Genomic DNA, 22,589 nt, shown 5'->3' on the forward strand with positions numbered 1-22,589 from the left:
AGTTATTAATAGGGGAGCTATATATAAGCTAGAATTCCTACCTACCCTAGCTACCCGTGGGATATAGCCTATATTTTACCTATAGCTATTACACCTCTATTAACCTAACCCCTTACTAGGGCAGATATAGCCTAAACCCCTATTAGTACTAATCCGAGATAAGAACAAAAACGAGAACTATAAAAAGTGGACCGTTAAACGAATTATTAACTCTAAATACTTTAGTAAAGGTAGAGGACGATGGCTCTACTATAGAGCTATATATATAGGATTTAATATAAACTAGCTAGAATAGCAACTATAGGAAGACTTTAAAAATATAAAGGATCTAATTAGCGACTTTTACTATATAAACCTATAGAAACTAGGCCTAAGTAAAGACTTTATACTTAATCCTCTATAGGAGCCCTTATAGAGTTAAACCGTTATATATTACTACCTAAGGGCAAATTGCTATTAAATGGCCGTTAGATTGCGGTAAAGTGTAATTATATAACCGGAATATCGTTAAAATGTCTAGTAACTTTAACCGGCGGTTAAAGTTGTCTAATTAGTTAGATTTTTAGATGCTAAGCCCTATTATATAACGTTGTTTTAAGCCTTTAGCGATACCCCCCTTTTCTTCTTCTCTATACCTTAAGTGTCCCTTCTATATATATATAGTAACCACAGCGTTGCCGGAGCTCCGCCTCTATAGAAGGGGGGGTAGTATTATAGAACCCTACCGCAGGGGCCTCTATAGGAGAGCCCCGTGCTCTTATATACACCTCGCGTACAGCTTATATCAGCTACGCGTAGGTATATTACCTCCTTACGCCCTTAATCCTTATAATTGATCGCGTAATATTTTATAGACTTCTTAAATACATACGCTTTGTAGCTACTACCCTCGTCCCATAATATAAGCCGTTACTCTTAAAATCCTACTAAAAATTAGAAAACCCGCACTTTAATATCTTAATAACTACTTAATAATAAATTCTAATAATTTGGATTTAGACTTTTATATATACTTTATAGCTTCTATTAAAGTTATATAGTAACTAGTTTAGTAGTTTTTAAGATATAGTAATTTGGTTTTATTTTAGCCCCTAAATTTTAATATCTTAAAATTACTAAACTAGTTACTATATAACTTTAATAGAAGCTATAAAGTATATATAAAAGTCTAAATCTAAATTATTAGAATTTATTATTAAGTGGTTGTTAAAATATTAAAGTATAGGTTTTCTAATTTTTGGTGGGGTTTTAAGGGTAACGGCTTGCTTAGGGTGACGGCTCGCCTAGCAAGTACGTTAGTAGGATATTAAAAGATATTAAAATTAGTCTTCCTTTAATAGTTAGCTAAATAGGTCCTATTTTAAGGTTAATTACGCCTCCGCTATAGGCTATTAGATATATTAAAACTATTATTAATAGATATAGGTGCTCCTTTTATCTATATAGCAGCCCTATTCTTTTAATTATTAATAGGGATATATAGTTCCATATTTCTCTACTATCTATTAATACTTTAAACTTCTAATCTTACTAGTTAACTTATAAATTTACGTATTATTTTTAAACTCCTTTAAGGGTTTAAGGGTCTATTACTAGCTCCGTTAAGTTCTATAGGCCTCCTCTTTTCCTAACTATTAGTTTAATTCTAGTTATACTTAGTCTACTTTTAGCTAGTACTTTATTCATTTCTTTTCTTTAATATACTATAGATATAATTCTTTAGATATTCCTACAACTATTATCTATTTATGTATTCTTCTATAAGGAATCTTTCTAGCTAAAGTATTAAGTCGTTTATGTGACGGCTCGAACTATTAAAAAATATCTCGACAGAGGCTTAAATATATGCTTGCAAGATGAAGCGAATAAATGCTGTATTACGAAGATACTAAGCTAAGGAGCAAGAGTGTATTATAATAAAATCTGGGCTTTCAACCTAGCCGACAAGACAACTACAAACAAGACAACTGCATTTTAATTCAAGGGGTCTCGTACACTGTGATACTCAAAAACTAAGATTCGGGTCCATCCTCCACTCGTGGCAATTATTCGTCACTACACCGCCCTGTTTCCCATTGACACCGTTGCAGTTGCAGCTATTCTCAGGCACAGCCAAATACTCTGTGCACTCGTCAAAGTTATAGATCCAATCGCACTTGGGCTTGATCTCGAGCGAGATCGTGATATCGACCGTGCCGAAACCGCCGTTGTACGGAAAGGGGGGGCGAGGGCTCGGGTGTGGCTGATTGGGTGGTTGTGGGTGTGGTGGAGGTGGACGAGGTAATGGTCGGGGTCGGACAGGTGGTTTGGAGCTCCTCCCAATTCTCGTCGTCGTCGTCGTCACCGGGGTCTGTGTAGGTGCTGTTGTCGCCGAATATGATCCACGGCTGGGGGAAGCACGGAGTATTAAAGTCAAGGTAATCACACTCAATGACCTGGGGCTGGTCGAGCAGGCCCACAATGGGCTGGATGGCACGTTTGGGCCAGCTTCCTGTGGGTGGAGGAGGCGCGCTAGGGCCAATGAATACAGGAGGTGTGGGAAAGGTCTTGGTGGGCGCTGTTGTCGTTAATGATCCGTCCAACCCAGTGTAGATGACTGAGGGCCAGCCAGGTGTGGTTGCCGGAACGGGCCAGAATTCCGAGAAGCCTTGACGTTTGATCTTATCTTGGCTGTTGTCTTGGGTCAGCGTCACCACCTCAAACACCCATTGCGATATAGTCATGGGCGGCCGGGTGATGGTGCTCGTCCAGGTTCCTTCGCTGACTGTGAGTAGAGGATAGTTGACGGTACTAGTTGCGCCAGTCCAAGGTGGTATCTTGACATTACACGGAGGCGAGCAGGTGAACTGCGGCTGATCCATGTCCCAGATCGAGGGATCAATCCAAATAGTTTCGCTGAAGTTCGTGCCGTTGCTACCAACGTCCAGAATGGAGATCTGAGACCAGTCGGGGTGAGTGTTCACGTTAAGATTATCGAGAGCTGGAATTCCGTTGCCATCCATGACGGCCATATACTTAGCGCCAATGGTGATGAGGTTCTGGATACGCACGTTGGCATAGTTGGAGTCGAGGAGCATAAGCGATTTTTGGCATGCTTGCGAGTCGATACAGCTTTGCGAATAAGAAGTGAACCAAGAATAAAGGCCCGCGCTTGCAATGAATATGTTCTCAGACTTTGTCATTATAACAGACCAAGACCCATCACATCCGCTGAAGTTATTATTAGCGGCACACGAATAATCGGGATCACCGGAAAAGTTGCCAACGACAGCCGCAAAAGGCGCCGGTGGCGGTGGTGTTGGCTGGAAGTAGGGCGACTCGGTCTGTAAGAAGCCGGCGAAGATATTCGCCGCTCCGTTAAAATTGTACTGATAGAAAACGGAATGCTCGGATGTAGTAGCGTAAAGCCTTTCGATCTCGATGTCAACTCTAACCCAAACCCGAAATCGCCAGTTTAAAGGGGGCTGAAACAGGAGAAAGGAAACAAGCTTACCATGTAGGATGTGTGCTCTCGATCAAGAAGCCACGCGCGATGTAGATGGTGTTTTGCACCATAGTGTTATTGGCGTCATTTAGATCGGGGTCACTATTGGCCGGGTCAGTCATTACATTCTTCAATTCGAGGATGCATCACTTACTCAATCATGTGATCCGAGCCCCAGAGCCACATATTTTCGAAATAGCCCGATGCCGACGACGTTAGGTGCATCATCAGACTGGCGGCGCTGCATCCCTGATCAATACCGCTCGTCACGGCGGGGCACTCCGTAGGCGTCAGCTGGGATCCAGTGGCACCTCCAATACGGGCGTGGCAGTCCCAAAGACCGGCAGATCCAGCGCTCGCAGCTTGAATATTCCACTCTACCAGAATCAGGCCGGCTGTTGCTCCACGGGTTGTGAAAAGAAGGTCCTGCATCTCCACGTCCCCGACATCGCCGGCGTTCCCGACTTTGAGCAGGACTTTAGGGTTGCTAAAGCTCGTCGTCAGCAAGGAGAGGAGCAAGACCGAAAAATTGGTACGGAATGTGTGGGTTTGTGGCTGGGTAACAGAAAAATGGAATACAACTTACTTCACATCCTCGAAATATGACCCCGAGGCAACCAATTGCGACCAGGTTTCCCCAACGATCTTGGCTCCCGATGGGATTGTCACCGTCGAGGTCAGAATGTACGACCCAGCGTCTACAAACAGAATCTTGCCCAAACTCGCATAGAGCGCTGCCTGAAAAGCTGCAGTGTCGTCCGTGGACCCATCACCTGTGGCACCCATGTCCTTCACGTGGAGGAAATCACCCACAGCGTGATCTTCGTACTGAGGCTTGGCACGCTCAAAGTACGCCCCGGTAGAATCGAGAAGGGTCGAATGTCTTCGGTAGTTTCCAATCTTGCCCCCCTCAGAAAAGCTGCGAGAACTCGTCGAGCCTTCGTAGACTGGTCCCAGAGCCCACTCGCTCACCACGGCCGAGGATCCGTCCAGAATGGTCTTGCCGCTGGTGTCCGCGACGGCAGCAGTAACTCCTGACAGGGCGACATTCTCAAGCAAAACTCCTGTGCTGCCGGTCCCGGGACTGGATGTTGGCGGGGCTATGACAACAGCTGTGCCGGCGTTTGTGAAGGATGAGTCGAAGATGGAGACGGATCCAATGTTGCCTGTACCTTCGTCAGGGACGAGCTTGAATCCCACATTCACGTTGGTCATGTTGATGGACTTCCACACCCATCCCCAGTCCCAAATAACATGGACACCGATCGTACAGCCGTTGAATGTAAGGCGCTGGGCCGTGAACTGCTGGTTGCCTCCATAGATACCCATCGCGCCGCCCGTGAAAGTGACATCGGATATCTGGCCACCACTGCCATTCTCAGCATACATTCCAATTTGAGTGGAACCCGACGCGGCCACGAGTTCCGCGTTTTCAAGGCTGGTTGCTTGCGCGACCTGGTAGTGGAGACACGAGATGTTTTGCGCCTGGGCCTTCGTGATGTCTATGACGACGTTCCGGATCTGCCGGTAGAAGTTGGCCGTATTGACGTAATACACCTGGTCACCTCCGTCGATGCCCTTGCCTCCACCAGTATATTCATCTGTAGATAAGACGCCCAGACCTAGGAAGCTCTGGGAGGCCAGGAGCGTCGGCCGGTCATTTGCGTCGCCAATAACCTGGGTTCCAAATGGCATGGGAATCGTGGTAGATATCAGGTACGTCCCTGGGGGGAAATATACGATGGCGTTCTTAGTTGTGGAACCGTTGCATTTCTCACCGCATCGAGTCCCATTATTCATCGCACTCTTGATGGCTTTCGTATCATCCTAGACGGGTGACAGTCAGCATAAGTCCAGTGAGACCGTTTATGATTGAAGGGGGGATCTCATTCTGCGGACTCACCGTAACACCATCGCCCACCGCGCCATAGTCGAGCACGTTGCGGAAGACGACGTATTCTGGGTCGTTGCCCCAAGGAACAGTGCCTTTCCGAGCAAGACTCTGCATCCAGTATGTGCCCGCAGCAGCAACTGCGCGCTTGGTGGCATTTCCTGTCGTTGCTACAGCGTCCGCCTCGGCCACGAGAGCTGCAGCCTCAGCAATTTGGTCGGTGATTTGCAAGAGAGGTGTGACATCTTGGTTCGGGTTCGTTGTGGCATTTCCTTCTGGGACGATGCTTCTCCCCACCACAGTCCCAGGCTTCAATCCGTATGTGTTGCGCAGCGGCTTTGCCAGACGGGCCTGGTTAAGCTTGGACGACTCGACCAGGGCCTGCTCGACGACGGTTCGCGCATCTTGAAGTTGTTGCGAGGTGGCTCTCTTCAGGAGGGGAGTGATGTTGGCATAAGATATACTCCTCACCCTAGCCTTGCCTAAAACGGGCTGGCGTTTGGTCCATGTGACTGCCTCCTTAAGCTCCGGCTCGTGCCGAGCCTCTTTAACTTCCTCTTCATCTTCACTTTGGTCCTCCTCATCGTAATCATCGAAATCAAAGCGGAATTGCCGATCCGTGCCGTTCATCTCAGGCATATGCATAGTCGAACCAGTTAGATCAGACCAGTTCACCCACGAATCATTTGCAGGCACGAGGAATTCAGTTCCATGACCGGACTTGATACGGTCCTCGAGCTCTGTGATATTCAGTTCCGCCGGCCAACGATGGGTCGGGAACGTGAAGTTGCCTGCTTCTCCAGCTGCACGCTTCTTTGCTTGTGTGACGTGGTCTGTTGCCTCTACCTGGGACATGGCCGGGTCCGAGTACGTCCAGATGCGGGCCGCGTAGCCATCGGCCACGTTATTCTGGACGAAGCCGAAGAGGACGACGCTGTTCTTTGGTTGGTAAAAGGGAAACTGTTGATACATTTCCTGCCTTTGGTCTATAAGCTTCTCTAGTGCCTTACGCAGGGCCCCGTGGGAAGTGGCTTGCCCTGCAACGTCGAGAGTCAGCAATACCCTTTTTTTGAGGATTTGAGGATGTAACACTCGAAATTGCATACAGTTTTGCTCGGCCTTGACACCTGCACCACAGCGCATCCCGGCACAACGAGTTTGCGCTGGAGTACTTCCATCAGTGTTGTCACCGCCTTCCACCCAAGTAGCAGGTGGAAACTCATCACAAGTGTATCTGACCTTTGATAACTCAGTCACCTGGTTCTGGGCGTTGCGCAAGTTTATGATGCCGTTTATATCGGTGTTGGGCTCGAGTGCGGTCGAGAACCAGGCGCCGTCCTGACGCATGACGGTCCTCTGATCAACCTCGGGGCAAATGTGTATGTTTTTCCATGTTAATGCTCCAGTGGTTGGACATGAGTGCTTGCCGCGCTGCGTTCGCCGAGTTGTCGAGCTTTTTCCCGTGTTGAAATCATAGCCAAAGATATAATTAGGAAGGCCGCTATTGGGGTGTGGTAGCTTCCCCCGCGTAGTCTGGTACCAATTGTAGCCGTTTTTGCATATGTCTTTCATGTAATAACAGTTGTAAACGAGGTATACAGACTCTGGGGAGAGGTCGATAACTTGCTGCCAGGCATCGTTTATGGTAGGCTGGCTTTAAAACCGTAGTCAGCAAAGACAGTTTTGAGATGTATATTCACTTGTGTACATATACTTGTACATATGTCTACCCCCTGCGTTAAAAGTAACATCTTGCTCACTGAAGAATCGAAATTCTCCAACGACACAGAATAGTCCTCAGACACGAACAGGGCGACTATAAAAGACAGAAATCAACGCTCAAGCTACTTACTAGAAATACGCTTGGACAGTGGTACCTGCGGTAGTGCCGGGTATAGTCCTCTCATCATAATCTTGTAAGAATTGAGCCACCACAAAATAACTTAAGCGAAGAAAAAGGAATGCCACAAGGTACGCGATAAACCGTAAGAAAACCATGTTATTGGGCAACTTGGTAGAGTCGAGATTCCCAACTCAAGATGGAGAGGGAACGAGCAAAATCCTCTCTTGCTTGACGATTGTTTAACATGGTATAGTAGTGACTGACATCTACTGATATAGAGCATTCGATAACATTCTCGTGCATGACCGTGTCGCAAAAAGGGGTTGAATATAATCAGGCCACGTGCGGTGAATGTGAGTCCAATTCCCCGGGTAAATTCAAAGCTAAAATCCACATTTATTGTTTCTCGTAAGTTTGCATCGGATGTAACTATCATCACCCTATTAACAATGTCTTTTCGTGTCTCGTAGAAGCTTTGGCCACCGCATGCACGGCACGATTTCAAATACTTAATATCTTAACAATCGCAAAAGCTATTTATCTAGAATTTTAAATATAGCTTATTAAATTGTAGATGAAGCCTTTTATAAACTAAAATAATAAAAATTATATTATAATATAAAATAATATTATGTTTATATTTTTATTTCACAAAGAGCTTTATTTAATATTCGATAAGCCATATTTAAAATTTTATATAAATAGCTCTTATAGTTGTTGAGATATAAGTATTTGAAAAAGACGTATTTTGGTGCTGTGCATGCGGTGGCTGCGTGCACGCGGTGGCCAAAGCTTCTACCTGCAGCGGGAGTTCTGCAGGGACGAATGCAGCTTGCTACTCTCCCCCCCAGACCTTAATCCGAGGTCGACACGACGAAGTCACGCGATACCAAATCTTACGGAGGTACAGGCCGTGATGTTTGTTACACCGCCCTGGTTCTGCCACTAACCAAATCATTCTGCCCATGTAAAACAATCCCTGCGAGCGCGGGCGGTGTAACAAACATCACGGCCTGTACCTCCGCAAATTTAACGTTGCGTGATTTCGCCTTCCTTTCTCAGTCACTGCATCTTGACAATCTAGGAATCATGCAACCCATTCATCTCGACCTCGGGGCTGACCAAAGCTCGTCATGGGTCGAAGCGACTAGGGGTTTTCTTGCAGTCGAATTTCTTTCCTGCTTTCCAATTAATACTTATGAAAATCCCTGCCATATCCTACTTTGTGAAGTTGCACAAGAGAGGGGCCACTATTACCTCCACCATATATTTAACATTCTCTAACCGTGGTCTTCTGTTGCTCAAAGGGCGCTCAACTTCCCATTATCAAACTTCTACTTTCTCACAACAGCCATGAAGTTCTTTCGTGGGCAGACTCGGTCGCCCAATTTTCTCTCCTTTACACTTTTCCTTCTCTCCATATTTACGGTTAACGCGTCAAACCAGTGCCAACCCGCTACATGGCCAAAGGCCAATCTTCGTCGTGCCGTGACTACTTCCACAACCACCTCCAACGCCACTACTGCCACTTCCAACATCACTAGCATAATCAGCACTGGAAACGTCCAGCCGGGTCAGGTCAACTGCCGCTACTCTGCCAGTACGTATAGCGACGTCAACTACTATACGTGTACCCAGCTGGCTGATAGATACGGAATCACGGTTCAGGCGTTCTTTACGTTGAACCCCGAGTTGGACCTAGATTGTTCGAATATCCAGCCAAATAGCGAGTACTGCGTTGCCGGGTGTAAGTACCAAACCATAGCATCTATGGGTTGCAGAAACTAATAAATGAATCTCATATGAACAGTCATTGAGCCCCTGAGAGCCACAGCCGGACTCTGTGGTCCCCCGAACCAGAATGCCACATGTCTCGGCACCGCATATCAATGCTGCAATGCAGAAACCTGGACCTGTGGTAACACCACGTAAGTCACCTATATCTCCAGCTTGTCATGACTTTAAATAGTTTCGTACTAACGAGAACCCAAATCTTAGAGCGGACTGTTCGCCAGGCACTTGCTACGAGGGCGCCTGCGTGGGCGAAAATATCTATGGCACGGACGGCACATGTGGCTACCAGTATGGGAACCGTCTCTGTGCCGGAGTATGGGGCGACTGCTGCAACATGAACGGGACATGTGGTACTGGCTCTGCTTTTTGTGGCACTGGTGTATGCCAGTCGGGCAACTGCACAAGACCAGCCGTAAATCCAACCTTGCCCTCTTGGCTAAGTGGGAATACAACTGATGGCACCTGTGGAGGGGCGAATTTCACCACTTGTAACGTGGTTTATGGGAATTGCTGTAACAAAGATGGGCTTTGCGGGTCACTTATATCGGATTGTGGAGTGGGATGGTGAGTTCCAAGCTTTCTTTCACACTTCCTGCCTTTGTATCTTATTGTCGCTATCATTAGATGCGGGGTTAACTCGGTACATAGCCAACCTCAATTCGGGAGCTGCAGTTCTCTTTCCTCGAGTACAACTTCTTCGACGACCCAACCTACAACTACCAGCAGTACAAAATCTTTGCCCCCAACAACGACAACCAGCACGTCCTCCTCATCGTCGATAACTACTAGCTCTACAATTACAGCGATTTCCTCTCTTCCTTCCTGTGGCCAAACCCGTTTTAGCAACATGCTCGGACAATACTCAACTCTCGGATGCTCCAGTCCCGATCCCGGCTGCCTTCGCAACAACGTCAATTTCGGCTACGGAATACGTGACTGCTCGAATGGAGCCTGTGGCACTGCCGTTGCCAGTACCGTAATCGCCTTTGAAAGTGCTTACTGTTCGTCTGCGCTTGCCACCCAAACAACCAATCCATCATCGACAACTACTAGCTCCACAGTGACAGGCATCTCTAGTCTTCCTTCCTGTGGTCAAACTTGCTTCAACATGCTCGGCCAATACTCAAGTCTTGGATGCTCTACTCCAGACCCAGCCTGTCTTTGCAACAACGTCAATTTCGGCTACGGTGTTCGCGACTGCTCCAATGGAGCCTGTGGCACTGCCGTCGCCAGTACCGTAATAGCCTTCGAAAGTGCTTACTGTTCGTCCGCGCCTGCCACCCAAACAGCCACTCCAACGACGGCAGCTACAGGCGTTTCTGCTCTTCATTCTTGTGGCCAAGTCTGCTAGAGCAATATGTAGGTCAATACTCGACTCTCGGGTGTGCTAGTACTTCCAATGCGGCTTGTCTCTGTAGTAATGTTAATTTTGGATATGGTATTCGGGATTGTGCTAATGGTGCTTGTGGTACTGCTGTTGCAAGCACTGTGATTTCTTTTGGGAGCTCGTATTGTGCCTCTGCAACGGCAACTTCTTAGCTTAAGTTAAAGCTAGATATGCTGGAGAACAAATTTAGATTGTTATATACTGTATTCTAACTTTGATATAGTTATAAAGAAAGGACAGCTGTAAAGGGACACCCCCTAATTGATACACTGACACCCCCCACTGATTGAGTTTGTTCCTCCCGGATTAAGTTAGAATATCACGTGAAAATAAGTTGTTTGCATCTGCATCGCGAAAATCAAATTATTATTACTCATATAACCGTAACACCTTAATTGCGCAGTACTCTATAAGGCGCCACATGAACTTATTTAGGTGCTGCCTCTGTTTAATGTTTACGAACTGCCTCTATAAGCATGCCCGCACCCGCGCCTGCGTCCGCACCTACACCCGCGCCCACGCCTACGACTATACGCGTAGTATACCCGGTATTCTGTTCGAATGCTAATGGCTTGCGACAAATCGATGTATTAACGCAAAGAGAGCCAGCCGGGCGGCCGCGGAGGCGCTTAATAGTTAGAGGATGGGGTGGGAATAGGTAAGGCAAATACGAGGTAATATTTTGGGTTATAGGCGCGCGACGGTCACGCACTGATGCAGATGCAAACAACTTAAATTCACATGATATTCTCACTTAATCCGGGAGGAACTAAACTCAATTAGTGGGGGGTATCCCTCTACCGCTGTCCTAAAGAAATGGTCAGATTCCCAATAACCCGCTACCCCTTTGCATTCCCGAAACTGGAATAGCCAAGTAGAATTAGCCATTTAGCCAACTAGGAGAAGTAACATCAAGCCTAGGCGGGTTCCTCGTCTGCTTAATCCAGATCGGCTTATTGCACATCATTAAGCGCCCCGGCGCATTATAATTCACCATAAGATCCGCCCCCAACGACGGCGCAATCGGCACGCAATCACCATCCATATCACATATAACACCCTCATACATCCCAATGGCCCCCAAGATATCCTCCCGCAAGCTCATCAGCCACGGATGCACCGCGGACAGGTAGTCATGAATCGTGACGAACCCGTGCGACGCAGCAGGCTTAACCGCCACACTAACCGCCTTCCCCCTCGGTCGTTTCTCCCCACAGCACATCAACAAATGCTCCGCCCCTTCCCCTTCCCCTTCCTCATCCTCCTCTTCATTGTAATCAGACAGCTCTCCCCACAGCACCCCCTCCCCATTCTCCTCCCCGCCATCAGGCTCCGAGTGGTCGCGATGCATATCCAGCCACTGCTCCTCCCACATCTCAAACTCGTAAACCTGCACCGTGATAGACGAAACCTTGGTCTTAGTAAGTGGCGATTGCGAGATTGCGTGCCAGGTGCTGGTGCCGGGTTGGAAGTACGGTTCTAGAGAATCTGGATTATGGGGGCTCGACATGACTGAGATGGATGTAGTGAGGGGGCCAGAGAGAGACCAGAAGATGCGTCGGGCGGAGGGGGAGAGACCAACGAGCATACTGGTTCCGTGACGCCCTTCCTCGATAAGCGCTTCGTAGGTAGGGTAAGGGGGCAGCTGTGCCTCTTCTGGCTGTTTTGCACCCAAGGTTGACATCATAATTATAATGAAAAATGACGATGCAAAATTTTAAATTTCGGTTGTTGTTGTTAAAGAAGAATAAGAAGTAGTTAATGCCGCTCGCTAGGGCTTCTGGTTGGCTTTATATACCTAAGAGACTGTTAAATCTTATTTAACCGCACTTCCGAAGGCCGTAGCCGGATATAGAAGCGAGCTAACTACTTAGGTATGTGTAAAAGAGTCTAACTCTCCTTTCGCTAATAAGGTGTAACCAATACGTTTAAAAGCCCAACTTTTATAACGGCTAGGATATATTACAATTCTCTGTAAATGTAACGGCGCTATCGCACGTTACCTGCCAAATTCTGCCATATTCTGCCGACCTGCGATTGGCCCGCCCAAAGCTAGCGCCTTAGCGGCTCACCCTACATATTTGTTTACATCGGTCCTAGCGACCCCTTTTCCTTCTCTTTAGCTTAGTATCTTCGTAATACAGCATTCGTTTAAGCTTTAGTTTAGAGGCATTTGTTTAAGCCGTAACATTATACTAAGCTCTCCCTACCTTACCTGGGAAGGCCTTAATAATATCCCACCCTAAAGAAACTTTGTCTGTAACAACGCATTAACGCGCTATACTTAGACACCAAAACAACTCTATATTACCTGGGAAGGCCTAGATAATATCCCACCTTATAAGCCAGATAGGACTGGACCTATACCCCTAGAATTAAAACTAAAGCATACAATACCGACGAACCTTAGGAAGCTAACGATGGTACCTAAAGTAAGCTTATTTAAGAGAGCTGCCTCTACCTAAGAGGAACCTAAGATTTAATTAGGATTAGAAATTAAAGATAATAATAACATTATAGACGTACGCGAGTAGATTTATGCCCTCGCAGCCAGCTAGGAAGCCAATTATCTTAAAGCGAGAAATATATAAGAGACCCTATAAGAGATCCTAGAAAGCCTTATAGCCCTATAAAATAGCTTAGCTTCCCCTTCTTAAAGCCCTAGCCGACCTATTTACTCTACTAAATGTGATACACTAGGGAGTACGGATACAATAATGAAGTAATTAAAGTCCGTTAAGCTCCCTAACCCCCTACCATTATCCAATAGGATAGACCCTACCTTTAAGAATTAGAGGATTTAAGTATAAGGAAAGCTCCGTATTAACTATAACTATTTCCTTTTTAAAGAAGCCAAAATACTCTACCTCTTTAGTTAAACTACTGGGGACGCCTAACGGTACCTTTAAGCTAAGTTTAAGGATGACTCCCTTATCTAATTTATATCTGTTAATAAGATAATACAGTACCTAGTAGCTATTTATATTAACCCAAATAAAGTACAAAATGCTCGTTATAACTATAATCGCCTAATAATAAAACTAAACTAACCCTTTACTAAATTCTAAACTTAATTCCTATACCTTACAGGAGAAGGCTAGGTCCCCCTTAAAAACTACTAATTAGACCTATATAATAAGCTAATAATCCAGCTATAAGAAAAGATTATGGTAATCTTAAATAACTTACTAACCTATAAAAGACTCGCAGCTTATTACCTATTATTAGACTTAGAACTAAAGCAAATTAATACTTACCTAAATCAGCAGAAGCAACTCTATAATAATTAGAACTTGCCAGCTATACCTATAAAAGCTAGAGCAGGAAGACAAATTATAACTACTCTTTTACTAAAGGCGGTTATAACTACGCACTAATAAGCCTCACCTAACTAGTTATATACCACGCTATTAACTAGTATTCGCCGCAATACTCCAATCGACCCTATCTTAGCTACGTGCTTTAACTATAATAAGTAGGGTTACTTTACCTTATCCTACCCAGAGCTAAAAGATATAGGCGATATTAAGGAGATAAAGGAAGGAGAAACGTTAAATAAGTTAGAAAAAGAGGAACCCTAGGGAAAGACTCCCCCCTAGGGTACCCTATTAATCTTAAAGAGATTAATCTTAGTTAGTTAATAGGTAAAAAGCATTTTATATTTCTATATATAGTATCTTAAAATAGATATAGAGTTAATATAACCGCCTTTATTAACACTAAAGCAAATAGCTTCGCCTTTATAAATACTGCCTATATAAATAATATTGCCAAGTTTCTAAATATAAAAGCCATTTAACTAGAGAAGCCTGTTTAGGTAAAAGGCTATAACGGCTAAGCTAGTCGGCCTATTACCTACGTCTTAAAGTTATATATTGCTTTTAACAGACAACGCTAATATAGTATCCCCTTTTGCATCCTAGACCTAGGGTCTTACAATATAATTCTTAGACGAAAATAGATATCCTATTTTAATATCTGGTTAAATATATAATAAAGACGGTTTATTTAGCCGGAGGATAGACTAAGGTTACCCTCCTTTATTAGGGAGATCTAAACCAACTGCAAGACACTAGCTATAAGAGCTAACTCTACCTACTAGTAGGATATCTAGGCCCGTAACCTAGCCTTTACCTAAGAAGACGCCCGCTATAAAGCTAGAAAGAACTCCGTACTAATAAAGATACTCTCCTAAAGTGCTACGTTTAAAGAGGACTCTACGTACGGAAGTAGGATAAATAGTAACGTAAATAATGTCTAAATCGCACGGATCTAACTAGTATGGAAAAGAACGTATTAATAGGATATAAGGGATAACCTCCAAAAGATGCAACAGGAGCTAAAAGGGGTAATAATAACGCTAGTACCCTAGAAGTCCCTAAAGTTACATACGCCCCTATTATTAGGCAACCCCCCTACCATAGACATTACCGCAATTAGCGCTATAGCGTTCCACTTTAATATATACCGGAAGGACAATAAGGTCTTTATAATAAGCCTATACAAAATTAACCAAATTATTAATAATAGAGAGGAAAGGCTAGCTAAGGAAACCAACAAGGAACTAGTTAAACGCCTTTTTCCTACTATTTATATAAACTATAAGGATGCATTCTTAAAGGCGGCCTTAGATAAGTTACCCCCCTACCAGACGTATAATTATAAGATTTAATTAGAAGCCAATAACTTGCTAGGCTATAGCCCCCTCTACCATTAATTAACGGATAAGCTAAAAGTAATAAAGTAGTACTTAATTAATAACCTAAATAAAGGGTTTATTAAGCCAAGCTAAGCCCCTTTTACTTCCCCTATCCTATTTATAAAAAAGCCTAATAGAGGCCTTTATTTTTATATTAACTATTAGAAGCTAAACGCTATTACTTAAAAGGACCGGTATTCTATTCCTTTAATTAATAAGACCCTTACACGTTTAAGCTAGGCAAAGATCTTTACTAAACTTAATATCTGCTAAGCTTTCTACTAAATTAGGATAGACCCTATATCTAAAGATTTAATAACGTTTCGTACCCGTTATAGTTCCTATAAATATAAAGTTCTTTCTTTTAGACTAATAAACGGACTGGCTACGTACCAAAGGTATATAAATAACGTTCTTTTTAATTATCTTAACGAATTCTGCACGGCATACCTAGACGACATTCTTATATACTTAAACAACAAACTTAAGCATTAAGTTTATATTAAGAAGGTCCTAGAGAAACTACAGAACGCGGGCTTATAAGTTAATATTAAGAAATGCGAGTTTGGGGTAAAATATACAAAATACCTTAGGTTTATTATAACTACGGAAGGAATTAAGGTTAACCCTAAGAAGGTAGAGGCAATCCGTAACTAGAAGCCCCCTTATACGGTAAAAGGAATCTAGTCCTTCCTTAGCTTCTATAACTTCTACCACTGGTTTATCTATAACTATAGAATTGCGGTAAAACCTTTTATATAACTAACCAGGAAGGACACGCCTTTTGTTTTTAATAATAGCTATATAGAAGCCTTTAAAGAGATAAAGGATCGGCTTATCTCTTCCCTAATCCTTTATTACTATAACCTAGACTTTAAATTAATGCTAGAAACGGACGCCTCTAATAGGGTTATAGCGGGAATCCTATTACAGTTATATCTAGACGGCGAATAGTACCCTATAGCTTTCTTCTTAAAGACAATAAACCCAGCTAAGTATAACTATAAAGTACACAATAAAGAAATACTAGCTATTATTTAATTACTCTCCTAATAGCGCGCAGAGCTTAAAGGTACGAATTCCTAAATTAAGATATATATAGATTACAAAGCCCTAGAGTACTTTATAACTATAAAGCAGCTTACTAAACAATAGGCCTAGTAGGCCAAAATACTCTCCTAATTCTTCTTTACGATTATATATCGTTCTAGTAAGCAAAACTCTAAGGCTAATGCCCTAACCCGAAGAGAATAAGATATAGGACCCTAGGATAAGCTAAAGACCTAATATTAGACGCGCGCCCTCTTCTATCTAAAACAGCTTAACCTATAAATCCTTAAAAAGCTAGACTCCTAGTAAAACAAGCTAGCACTAATAAAGGAGTCCTTAGATAAGCTAATAGGGCTAATTAACCGCCTCCTAACTATAAACCGCACGGCTAACGCCCTAAGGGCCCTCCGTAAATAAGCCGTAAAAGGAAACCCCGATTTTAAGATAGAGAAAGGATTACTCCTATACTAGAAGCGGCTTATAGTCCCTAACGTTAATAATCTATAAACTAAACTAATCCGCGAAGCTTATTGCTAAGTCTCTATAGTATACCCTAGCAAGAATAAGACCTATAAAATTATTAACTACCGCTACTACTAGCTAAGAATGGTTGCGGATATTAATTAATATATATAGAACTATAAAGACTGCCGGAGAGCTATAATCCTATAGGATAAGACCCCAGGACTACTTAAGCCACTCCTAATACTAGAGCGCCCTTAATAGTATATCTTTATAGACTTCTATAAACTACCTAGGGACCGTAACGGATATAATATAGTTATAGTTATAGTTAACCACTTTAGTAAACGCCCATTCTTAATTCCCTATTATAAAAACATTAATGCCAAAGAGGCAGCCCAGCTATATATCTATTATGTTTACTAAATCTACAAACTACCAGATACTATTATATCTAATTATAGGCTATAGTTTATATCAGCCTTCTGGAATAAGTTTACCCGGATCCTAAGCATTAAGCTAAAGCTTTTTACGGCTTATTACCCCCAGATAAACGGTTAGATAGAGATTATAAATTAGTACCTAGACCAGAGGCTTAGGCCCTTTATTAACTATTTCTAAGATAACTAGTCTAAACTACTACCCTTAATAAACTACGCGTAAGCAACCTTACCCTATAACTCCATAGGGTTTGCCCCAATTTAGCTAGAAATAGAATACTTACCCTATATAAGCTTTAACTAGAAAAGGCTAGAAGAACCCCAGACTATATAAGAGAAGCTATTCTATGCCGAGGCCTAATAGTACGCCAAATAATTGGAGGAGGCCTAAACGGTAGCCCGTAAGAACCTAAAAAAAGCTTAAAGGTTAATAGAACAGCAGGCAAACAAACACCGTTAAGAGCCCGATTTTACCCCTAGCGATATAGTCTGGGTTATAATAAGGAATTAGAAAACTGAACAACCCAGCCGTAAGCTAGACTACTAGATAGTAGGACCGTATAAGGTTCTTAAGAAGATAGGTAACTCATATAAGATAAAGCTCCTAGATTTAATTAGGGTTTACCCTATCTTCTTACCGGATAAGTTACGGAAAGCTACAAACAACCTATTGCCTGGATAAAAGAATGAGCCTCCCCTATTAGTTTAAGTAAACGGTAACAGCAAATGGGAGGTTAATAAAATACTGGCCTATAAGATAGTACGGGGAACACTAAAATACCATATCTAATAGAAGGGCTACGATCCTAACCTAACCTAGTACCCTACGTAAAACTTTATAGGCTACCCCTAGAAGCTTAAAGAATTCTATAACTAATACCCTAATGCGCCTAGGCCCCCGAAGTACCTAGATAAATAGATGGAATGCTAGTATAATAAAGACGATAAGTTACCGGAAGAACATAGGGACAAAAACGCCCTAAAGCCCTAATACAGCTGTCTGCCAAATTCTACTATATTCTGCCGTTTTCTGCCAGTACCATAAAATATCAAATGTCTAGGAACTTTAACCGCCGGTTAAAGTTATCTAATTAGTCAGATCCGTGCCAAGACTTTTAGCGGCTACTCTTTCTAGCCTAGTGCTTCCACTTAGCCTATAATTGCCCTTTATACTTAATCTAGACGTACTCTTATCCCCTTTATCTCCTTATCTTATATTTTATAATCCCACGTTTATAAGCCTAGTACTACCCTATTTCTAACTAAGCCTAAGGGCAGGCTTTCTTTAAAGAGGGGGGTAATATAACGGCGCTATCGCACGTTACCTGCCAAATTCTGCCATATTCTACTAACCTATAATTGGCCCGCCTAAAGCTAGCGCCTTAGCGGCTTACCCTATATATTTGTTTATATCGGTCCTAGCAACCCCTTTTCCTTCTCTTTAGCTTAGTATCTTCGTAATACAGCATTCGTTTAAGCTTTAGTTTAGAGGCATTTATTTAAGCCGTAACAGTAAATACTCTTTATATCCCTTATTATAGCCTTTAAATAATTTTATACCAAAATTATATTTCTAATATTTTGTTTTTAGGCTAACTACTATACCTATATATGCTAGAATTAAAGATTATATAAAGTAATACCTAGGTATAAGTTGGTACTTTTTTAAACTATATAGGAAGAAGGCAACTAATAATTAAATATTAGATATAATATCTACTTAAAAAATAGATATTAAATAATTGTAAAAGTATATATATTAGATCCCGCCACGCTTATAATAAGTTTATAAGCACTCTTAGTCCTTTTAGCCCTATAGTGACGTAAGGCGGAACACGTTATAATAATAGTCCGTTAAATAATATCCCTTTAAACTAAATTTCTTAGTCTATACCCACCTTTCTCTATCTTCCGTTTAATAGTCTAATATCTATTTATCTCTACTGTTACAACGCTAGTAGAAAATGGCAGAACTTAGTTAGCAGAACTTAGTAGAACTTTATAGCTATTTAACTAGAGGACTATATAATAGAACCCTACTCTAGCTAGCCTATTAATAAGTCCACCATAGTATTTCCTATAAGGCTTTATTATAAATTAATAAAATTAATAAAATTAAGGCTCTATAACTATACCCGTACTTTAATTCTAGTATTTATATATAGGCTACTTTGTTTATAGACCCTAATATACTAAGGGATACCCCCTATCTTATTGGTGTTATTTTTAAAAGCCTTTCTATTTACTTAAGTAATAATCTATAATAAGTGCGCTAAATATACTATATAAGAAAATAAGATTTAATAAATATAGTGGACTACTATTGCCTAGCTGAGGTCGCTTTATCTAAACTATAAATTAACTTAGCTATAAACCTAATAAGCAACTAGTTTATACTAGAATTCTACTTATATATATATAGGGCAGCGGTAAGGGGATACCCCCTAATTAATACACGGACACCCCCCAATTAATACGCAGACACCCCCTATTAATTAAGTTTAATTCCTTTCTAATTAAATTTAGTTCCTTCCTAATTAAGTTGAGTTCCTTTTTAATTAAGTTTAGTTCCTTCCTAATTAAGTTTAGTTCCTTCCTAATTAAGTTAGAATATTACGTAAATTTAAGTTGTTTATATCTGCATTAGTACGCGACCGTTGTGCGCCTATACCCAAAACATCATCTTGTATTATTTGCCTTACTATCTATTACGGCACTGGCAGAACTTGGCAGAACTTAACTGGCAGAACTTGGCAGAACTTTGAGGTCACGTGACTAGAGGACCGTATAAAAGAACCCTACTTCGACCGGCGCTGCTCTTCTTCTCCTTTCCTTTCTCTAGCTTTAGATCCTCGTTTATAGACTACTAATTATATAGGCTTGCGCGTCTCTCTTGTTGTGCTCGTGCCTCAATTAACTAAGTCGCTAACATTATCTAAAGCTTATCTTACCCTTTCTTCTTAAAAAGAAACTCAAATATATCTATAAGGCTATGAAAAGGACAAGGATATAGAACAGGACCCTAAGGACATTACTAGGACTATAAGGATAGGACAGAACCCCTAGAACATAAAAGGAACACAAAAAGAACCCTAAGAACTAGACGCGCATAGACCAGAACCCCTAAAGAAATTACCTGGAATTACCTAATACCCGTACCACCATGCCAAGAAATATAGTAGCTAGTAAAGCAGCTGTAGGACCCTTAAATACCTTAGATAAAGAAACAATAACTATCTTAACCCCCTAGGCGGAGCTTGCGGTAGCTAATGCCGAAATTAAACGGCTACGAGAACTGCTGGAAACTAGGGACACCCCTACCTCTAGCGATGACCCATCGGATAGACTTGCTATGGTCCTTAAGGCCCTAGCCCAAAGCACCGCATTATTACGATCTGCGAAGGTCGCGGACCCCCTATTACTTACAGACGGAACTAACCCTATATTTAATAATTGGAAGCTTTAACTATAAGATAAGCTTAAAGTTAATGCGGACCACTTCCCCACTACTTAAGCTAAAATGGCCTATATCTTCGGCCGTACCGGCGGGGACGTATAAACGCATCTATATCCGCAATACGCCGTAAACTCCGCAGACCCCTTTATCTCTAAAGAAGAAATAATTAACTACTTATCTTCCGTTTATAAGGACCCCTTTAAGATATAGAACGCCCGCCTTAATTATAAAAGCCTAAATATGAAAACAACGGAGACCTTTTTAACCTTCTAAACCCGCTTTCTGCACCTAGCTGGCCAAGCCCAAATTCCCTATAAAGACCTACTGCCAGACCTCTTTAACAAACTTACCCTAGACCTATAGCGCGCCGTACTGCTAGTTTTTACTACTATATAGACGCTAAAGGTACTTATGGACTACTGTTTAGCCATTAATTAAGGCCTCTGTCGAATTAAGGCACGTGCTAAGCGGTATAAAGCTAGGAACTCTTTAAACTAGACTATAAGCACTATAAGAACAGCCAATAGTACCCCTATACGGACCGCAACTCCCGCGGCACTAATTGTTTAGCCTGCCGTTAACCTAGCAGCTAGTCGTGTAGCTAGTCCTACCGTGGGCCCGGTATATACTCGGCCTACTTATAGTAACCCCTATAAACAAGCCCTTAGTAATTAAGGAGCTTGCTTTTTATACGGTTAAAAAGACCACTTTATAAGGAACTGCCTAATAGCGGCGAAGATAAATAAGGTCCTGTTAATTTAGGAGGATAGTACAAAGTCGGAAAAAGAGGAACTCTAGAGGAAGACTCCTCTTTAGGGTTAAAAGGAATTGACATGTTATATATTAATCTAGGTCGGCTAGTTAGTAGAAAAAGCTGTACTATCCCTTATACTTTATTCCGCAATAAATATTAAGTTTTAACCTCTGCTTTAGCTAACTCTAGAGTAAATACCTTTGCCTTAATAGACACCTAGTATGCTGTAAAGCTGGCTAAATTTCTAAATGCACCCCTTAAAGAACTGCCTAAACCTATTCCTATTTGCGGGTATAACGGATGGATAGGGCCACCTATTACAACTATCTTACGGATCTACCTCCGCGTTAACGGACGAAGGTAGTATAACGTCCCCTTTCTAATTACGGACCTTAGAAGCTATAATATAATCTTAGGAAGAAAATGGCTAGCCTATTTAGGCTTATAGCTTGACGTATAGAATAGACAGCTTCTCTAGCCTAAAACTATACCCCTAACGCCTTCCTTTATAAGAGAAATCAGTATTATAATGGAAAACCTTATACGGCCGCAGATAAACCCCGTTTACTAGGCTGATGCAATGCGTAGGGACCAGGCTTTTGAGAAGGATGTATAGCTTAATCCGTAAAGGATCTATATACTACGCCGCCCCTAGGTTACCTATACTACGCCACCTGTATAAGAGACCTAGGAAGTTAGTAGTGATCTACCTAAGTCCCCTAGGGAGAACTTAGGCCCTACGAAGCCATAAAGGATAGCTAGGAATATTAGACGACATACTAAACTAATAGATTGGAAGGACAACTTATAGAAAATAGAACGTAAGCTAAGGAAGATTACAAACTCTATACCGCAAAATACGGCCTAATGAAAGTCCGTAAAGAAACCTACGGACCTTCCCCTGGTTAATATCTGCTGTATTAGCGCTATAGGATTCTACTAGAACTTAGTTTAACCTAATACCGTTGCCTTTACTACTAGCTTATATGAAATTAATTAAATAATTAAGGAAAAGGAAAGCGAGCTTAGCGGATAGGAAAGCGAGCTTATAGATGAGGAGCTAGTCGAACAGAAACTGCCTTATTAACACCAGAAATTTAAGGATGTATTCTCTAAGGTAGTATCTGATATGCTTCCGCCTTACTAACCGTACGACTATAAGATTAAGATCGAGCCAGATAAGGAGGACACCCTTAGCTATAGCCCCCTCTGTTAGCAGTCTGCTGCCAAATTATAGGCTACAAAGTAGTACCTTATCGATAACCTAGATAAGGGCTTTATTAAGCTTAGCCAAGCCCCTTTTAACTTACTTATTCTCTTTGCCAAGA

The 22,589-nt window shown here is 42.3% G+C and overlaps 3 protein-coding genes across 3 annotated transcripts; 1 reads left to right on the forward strand and 2 right to left on the reverse strand.

Moving 5' to 3' along the window:
• Positions 1–1,735: 1,735 nt before the first annotated feature.
• Positions 1,736–7,445, reverse strand: K441DRAFT_671453 (glycoside hydrolase family 55 protein). The gene is made up of 7 exons (XM_067650422.1): positions 7,228–7,445; positions 6,482–7,029; positions 5,388–6,412; positions 4,071–5,311; positions 3,639–3,971; positions 3,494–3,586; positions 1,736–3,408 (listed from the first exon to the last, which is right to left on the reverse strand). Exons 1-7 carry the CDS (start codon positions 7,371–7,373, stop codon positions 2,139–2,141), a joined length of 4,656 nt encoding a protein of 1,551 aa, XP_067496519.1. The 5' UTR covers positions 7,374–7,445; the 3' UTR covers positions 1,736–2,138.
• An 846-nt stretch (positions 7,446–8,291) lies between these two features.
• K441DRAFT_623748 (carbohydrate-binding module family 18 protein) lies at positions 8,292–10,680 on the forward strand. The gene is made up of 4 exons (XM_067646053.1): positions 8,292–8,965; positions 9,029–9,146; positions 9,217–9,576; positions 9,661–10,680. The coding sequence occupies exons 1-4, from the start codon at positions 8,572–8,574 to the stop codon at positions 10,361–10,363; spliced, it is 1,575 nt and encodes a 524-aa protein (XP_067496520.1). The 5' UTR covers positions 8,292–8,571; the 3' UTR covers positions 10,364–10,680.
• Positions 10,681–11,156: 476 nt separating this feature from the next.
• Positions 11,157–12,177, reverse strand: K441DRAFT_671458 (uncharacterized protein). Its single transcript, XM_067650423.1, has one exon. The coding sequence runs from the start codon at positions 12,084–12,086 to the stop codon at positions 11,280–11,282; it is 807 nt and encodes a 268-aa protein (XP_067496521.1). The 5' UTR covers positions 12,087–12,177; the 3' UTR covers positions 11,157–11,279.
• Between the last annotated feature and the right edge of the window lie 10,412 nt (positions 12,178–22,589).

The sequence above is a fragment of the Cenococcum geophilum genome, assembly GCF_001692895.1.
Source record: "Cenococcum geophilum 1.58 unplaced genomic scaffold K441scaffold_100, whole genome shotgun sequence".
NCBI lineage: Eukaryota > Fungi > Ascomycota > Dothideomycetes > Gloniales > Gloniaceae > Cenococcum > Cenococcum geophilum.

Excerpts from the sequence above, each read along its gene's own strand:
- K441DRAFT_671453 (XM_067650422.1), bottom strand. The coding sequence starts at position 7,373 with ATGGTTTTCTTACGGTTTATCGCGTACCTTGTGGCATTCCTTTTTCTT. Across the intron at positions 6,413-6,481 it reads TGTCAAGGCCGAGCAAAACT|GGCAAGCCACTTCCCACGGG; the intron begins GTATGCAATTTC and ends TCGACGTTGCAG. Across the intron at positions 3,409-3,493 it reads GAGAGCACACATCCTACATG|GCTTTACGCTACTACATCCG; the intron begins GTAAGCTTGTTT and ends CGAGATCGAAAG.
- K441DRAFT_623748 (XM_067646053.1), top strand. The coding sequence starts at position 8,572 with ATGAAGTTCTTTCGTGGGCAGACTCGGTCGCCCAATTTTCTCTCCTTT. Across the intron at positions 9,147-9,216 it reads TGGACCTGTGGTAACACCAC|AGCGGACTGTTCGCCAGGCA; the intron begins GTAAGTCACCTA and ends CCCAAATCTTAG. Across the intron at positions 9,577-9,660 it reads TCGGATTGTGGAGTGGGATG|CCAACCTCAATTCGGGAGCT; the intron begins GTGAGTTCCAAG and ends CTCGGTACATAG.
- K441DRAFT_671458 (XM_067650423.1), bottom strand. The coding sequence starts at position 12,086 with ATGATGTCAACCTTGGGTGCAAAACAGCCAGAAGAGGCACAGCTGCCC.